General features: G+C 32.5%; 1 protein-coding gene across 3 annotated transcripts in view; it reads right to left on the bottom strand.

Moving 5' to 3' along the window:
- Positions 1 to 2,429: 2,429 nt before the first annotated feature.
- The window catches only part of GALNT7 (polypeptide N-acetylgalactosaminyltransferase 7), a 139,254-nt gene continuing 135,683 nt past the window's right edge, over positions 2,430 to 6,000 (bottom strand). For all 3 annotated transcript variants that reach the window (XM_090288920.1, XM_090288919.1, XM_090288918.1), the window contains one exon: positions 2,430 to 3,594. In XM_090288920.1, the coding sequence (XP_090145046.1) occupies positions 3,457 to 3,594 (138 nt within the window). In that variant the 3' untranslated portion in view covers positions 2,430 to 3,456. The remainder of the gene's footprint in view (positions 3,595 to 6,000) is intronic.

The following is a 6,000-nucleotide window of genomic DNA, read 5'->3' as shown; positions in this document are numbered from 1 at the left end:
CTGTTTTAAAAAAGGAAAAACGGAGGCATAGAGGTTAAATAACTTACACAAGGCCAGACAAGTAATTTGTTTGTGGGACAGAGATTCCAATACAGGCAAGTATACCATATTATACTATGATTCATATGACCAGATTATAACATCATTGTATTTTGAAAATTATAGAATCCTTCATCCCACTTCTGTTCATATGTGGATGCCAGGCCTGATTCACTTAGAAGAGTGACAGCCAACAATCTCAATTATGGGCATTTCAAAACTTAAAAAATGAGAATTGCAAAGCAAGTATTGCATTTAGAGACAGTCTCTCCTTTAATCTCTAATTCCAGGGATGGTGTTTCCACCAAACTATTCTGACTTTCATCCATTTTCTTGCAACAGATTCCTTCTAAAGAATAATATGCATTTTCATAATACTCAATACTTTCTAAAAGAGCTTTCACGTGAATTAATTTTCACATACCCAAACTACTGGCCTACTAGGTATCTGGCTCAGGTCAGGCACTTGTCATATTTTCCTTGAATTATAAGTGGATTTTTTGCTCAATTACATTTTGTCTAGAAAGGAAATTTATTCCAAGAGTCCCATGGGAGACTCTTTTAACTATGAGAGCCTCCATTTACTCCAGTCTGGAGCTATGTTAATTTTTCATATTTCTTAGGCACAGCAACTAAGAAGAGGAAGACATAACAGTAGCCAAGTTAGTTTAGAACAGTTTCCCAAAACATCACAGTCACTTACTTGGATGTTAGTTGGTATATCATCTTCAGATGCCGTGTGTTGTGCCAAAAGGTCTTATTTTTAACTTCATTTCGATAGGCTTTCCTTCTTTCTACTTACCTGGTCTTAAAGGAATTTTGACTTAAATATTTGCTTTCAATCAGCAATTAAATTGTAGAATACACTGTCAAGAAAGATATGTTTATGTTGATGGGGTTTTTATAATTGGATAAATGACTTAAAAAAAATTGCTATACATAGGCAACCTCAGATAGATAAGCTCTGAATATTCTAAGCACACTGTAAGTAGAATTCTAACCAATACTCAAGCACATACTCAACATTTAACTATGGTTAATGACATTTTAGCTATTATGTTAGTTTATCTCATGAACAATGAAATCAAGTTATTATTTCAAATGCATAGTGTTTAGATTTAGAAATGATTACAAGTACTAAAAAAAAACCCCATGAATTAAAATACAGTATTTTATTTTTTCTCACCTAAAAAACAAGCAACCCAGAATTAAGATATACATAACTTCTCAAATTTATCCCTAATAAAATTTTGAATATTTATACAATTTCTACAGAAACATACAGTGTATCAAAATCTGCACAAATCAAATTTATAAAATGTGTAGAAATGCATAGTGATATTATCAACTTACAAAGCAAGGATATGGGAATTATTTCCAAAGCAGCCTACAGTAGAAAATAGTCATTATGGCAGCAGTTTCTGATGTTTTTTTGTTTGGTAAGGTTTTGGATTTCAATATAGAGAATCATTTTCATAGAGTATCTTAAGGAATTGCACAAAATACCCATTTAAAATTTACATGCACATTTTATGTGCCACCTTTCTTAGGCCTATGCATAGTTAACAAGGTTATAATCTATTCAACAAGAAAAACAGAGCCTATTCGCAAACACAAGTAATTAAAGTACCGGTTCTCTTACACTCTTTTTTATAGTTGATTTATATTAAGCATATAAATGTTTTCCTTTTTAAACATCCCTAGAGGTGGATGAAAAGTTAAAATGGTTGATCATAGATCAGTAACAAAATAAAAATTGACAATTCGAAATTATAAATAAAACTCTGTTTAGGATGTTTAACTGACTCTCCAAATTTAAGGACTAAGCCTGAAGAAACAAATTTGTAGGCTTTTCTTTTAAACAAATGTAGGGTTTTTTTTTCCCTTTCTTTTTTTAAACTTTAGTTAAAAATATTTCCCTCTGACAGTAGTTTGTAAATTCCTTTCATTGTAATATCATGATTACAGGATCAAAAAATGCTTAATTTACTTGCTACTTCCCACCTCATGTCATTTCTTCCCCCAACTCAACATAGCATTTTAATATTTTGAGCAATAAAAGACTATTTATTTAGAAATTAAAACCTAAATGATTGCTTGCAGTATTTGGTTTTCCTATACTGTCTTAATAAATGTTTAAATCCAACTAAGTCTTCTTTTCACTGGAAAAATACTAATAGGAATATGCTTCCTAAAAAAATTAAAAGATACTAGGGAACTAACACCTAATATAACAGAAAGGAGTTTGTATTTGTTAATGAATTGTATTTTTAAATAGATTTTTTAAAAAATTTTTTAAATGTGCAGGGAATTTCATTTGAATGAAGATATAAATGAAACATTCATTCACTCTTGGCTTCAAAGGTTGCACAGCTTAGATTATTATAAGGCTTTATCTAACAAGGGCTTGGAAATTCTTACCTCAATCAGAATGAACTTCTGATGTGTTTGTTTACAACAGCGTTTTGCTGTTTTTGTTACTCCCATTTCAAGATTTCAAACTGAGAATTATTTATAGTTTTCTATAACAACAGGTATTGGGGAAAAGTAAAACCCAAATAGCAGCAGACAATTTTTCTCTGGTTGATAGAACCTGTTGCTCTCTTAGGAGTTGGTATCAACAGAGGGTACTGGGAATGAAGGGACTTAATGCCATATGATCTCCAATCCCTGTGGAAGAGCCTTGGGATGTTTCATTTTGTCGTTTTTTCCAAGCCATACAACATTGATTTCAGAGCAAATGGTAGTACATAAATTCATTTCTGAGTAGTAAAAATATTTCTCATACCGGTGACAATTCCATTATTACCATCCTATAAATTTCATTGAAAGCTCTTGATATATATACTGAGAAATGAAAGAGGCACTAAATGTGTTGAAATTCACCTTTCAAAAAAGCAGCATGACTGTGAAGGAAGGCCACCTTGGCTAATAACCTGTGGCAGTGCTTCAAAACGATGTAAAATTAAATAAAGACACAAACAGGTTGATAATTACCAAGTTACATATGAAAGTCTGGTTACTCCAACCTTTTTTCAAGTGTGTTTAAAAAAAAAAAAAAAATCAAACTGCCTTTCAGACCCCTGAGTGTAATCCCAAAGAAGACAACAATGCTTTTTACTCTGTTCTAAACAGAGCTAAATGTACAAATTACCAACATCATCTAAAAACAAAACAAAACAAAACAAAAAGATGTAAACATCTACAAAGTTTAAGGTAAAAGCAGTTTTGTAAACAGTAACTGCAGATGATAATGTTATTGTAAAATCACAGTTTATCAATGTCCTTTGAACTGATCAGAGGTTCTGGGTTTGGAGCTGTACAGAGTTAATAATAGTTGCAGCAGATTTCAGGCGGTTTTCAGTCCTGTGAGAATTTATGTGTCAGTAGGTAGGTTACCGGTTTCTTGTATTCTTTTTAAACACTATGGATGTTATTCATTTCCCACTTTTGAGTCATTTTACTGGAGTCACAACTGGAGAGGAACACTTGATGCAGGACATCGGAGCGGTCTAAGCACTTTCCTGAAGGAATGTGAGTAAATCTGTGCAGGTTCTGGAAAACACAGGAAAAAGTTTTAAATTTGTACTTTTTTGATGTCACTGAGATAAGAACAAGTCTTTATTTGGCTTTCATACGAAGTTAATTCAAATCAGTAGGCTGTCTTTTCATTTTGTTGATGGTTTCTTTTGCCGTGCAAACACTTTTTAGTTTGATGTAGTCCTTTTTGTTTATTTTTTCTTTTGTTTCCCTTGCCCAAGGAGACATGTCCAAAAAAATACTACTAAGAGCACATCAGGGAGTTTATTGCCTGTTTTCTTCTAGGGGTTTTATGGTTTCAAGTCTTATATTTAAGATTTTCTATTTTAAGTTTATTGTTATATATGGTATAAGAAAGTGATCTAGTTTCATTTTTTCCATGTATCTGTCCAGTTTTCCTAACAGCATTTACTGAAGATACTATCTTTACTCCATTTTATATTCTTGTCTCTGCTGTCATAGATTAATTACCCAAATAGATGTGAGCATATTTCTGGGATCCATTCTGTTCCATTACAAAATAGTCATGGAGATGTAGAAAATATAGTCAATAATACTGTAATAACTATAATAACTATGTATGGTGCCAGGTGTGTACTAGACTTATTGGGGGATCACTCATAAGTTATATAAATGTCTAACCACTATGTTGTACAACTGAATATAAGATTGAATGACACCTGTACTTGAAAAATACAAAAATTAAAAGAGATGATAATTCAAGCAAAATGGACAGGCTTCGACCAACCAAACATACATCCAACTTTGTATTTCTCAATTGTCAGTCTTCTAAGTGTTTTTATTGCTATACAAGTCCTTGTAAGTCACAATATACTGCTGTATACAAATCGAAATTCATTATATTCCTCTCCAAACGTATTTCTCTAGTTCCTATTCTGACTACTGACAACACCAGCTTTTCAGTCTTCAGGATAGAGGTATTCATGTTGCACTTTCCCTCCCTCTCTCTCTCTCCCTCCCTTTCCTTCCTTCCTGTATTTGCAAGGTCTCTGGTATGCATCCTTTCCTATCCTCACTGCACATGCTTTAGTTTAGACTCATCTTCACATAGTTCAGGGCTTCTCAGACTGTGGTACTAAAGACTATCTAAGATTGTGTCTGTAGGGTGAAAACTATTTTCATAATAATACGAAGATCCCGTTTGTCTTTTTCATTGTATTGACATTTATACTGATGGTGCAAAAGCAATGGTGGGTAAAAGTGCTAGTGCTTCAGCATAAATTAAGTAGTGACACAAAACTGTGCTAGTAGTCACATTTTTCATAGCTACACATGCAGTTAGGAAAGAAAATGGCATTTTCACTTAAGAATGTCCTTGATGAAGCAAAGAAGTTACTAGTTTTATTAAATCTTGACCCTTGAGTATTTGCTTAAAATATTTCGTAAGATGAAATGGGAAATATGCACAAAACACTTCTTTATAGTGAAGTATCATGGTGATCTTGAGGGAAAGTGTACATCTGCAATTATTTGACTTCAGGGTTCAACTAGCTGCTTTTTTTGTAGTATGCCATTTTGACTTGAAAGGTCAACTTGTAGACAAATTACGATCATTCAAACTTGGGACTTTGTAGACATTTTCTTGAAAATGAAGTGAGCCTGCCCCTTCAAGGAAAAAACAAAAAACAAAAAAACCACAAAAGACAAATCCACAAATCTGACGGTATTTGTTAACATTTTATAATTTGAGTTTTCAAGCACAAATTAAGAATCTTTGAAAACTTCTATCTACCACCATGAACTTGATAGGTTCCTTATATTTTTTGACATTGTACAATGAAAATGTCAACATTTGGAAGGTCATAACTTAAAGGACCAATTTTCCAAATGAACAATGCATGATATTACAAAAACTGATATGGATAAAAGAGCCATTCAAAGTGTACGACATACCAATGGATTTTTTTTTTTTTTTTAATTTCTTCTTCTTCTTCTTATTTTTTTTTATTTTGGTTTTTCAATTACAGTTGTCCCCTTTTCCCCCAATTTCTCTCCCCCACCCAACCCACCCCCTTACCAATGGATTTTAATGTAACATAGGAGAGAATGTTCACTTACATGGTTTCGGATTCTACACTGCAAATAACTTTTAAGAAACTATCACTTATCGACTTGTGTAGCATCAAAGGATAGCCATAATTATCTGAAAAGTCTATTAAATTACTCCTCTCTTTTCCAACTGCATGTGTCTGTGAGGCTGGGTTTTCCTCAAATACTTCAACTAAAACAATATATCATATCAACTGAATGTAGAAGCAGTATGAAATTCAGCTGCTTTCTATTAAACCAGACATTAGAGGGATTTGCAAAACTATAAAACAATGCCATTCTTCTTACTATTTTTGGAAAAAGTTATTATTCATTAAAAGTGTTATTTATATTAAGTAATAGGGATAGTAT

The sequence above is a fragment of the Furipterus horrens genome, unplaced genomic scaffold, assembly GCF_987537825.1.
Source record: "Furipterus horrens unplaced genomic scaffold, mFurHor1.1.pri manual_scaffold_10, whole genome shotgun sequence".
Taxonomy (NCBI): domain Eukaryota; kingdom Metazoa; phylum Chordata; class Mammalia; order Chiroptera; family Furipteridae; genus Furipterus; species Furipterus horrens.
Note: the sequence above shows the minus strand (reverse complement) of the source record. Positions and strands in the feature narration are given on the sequence as shown.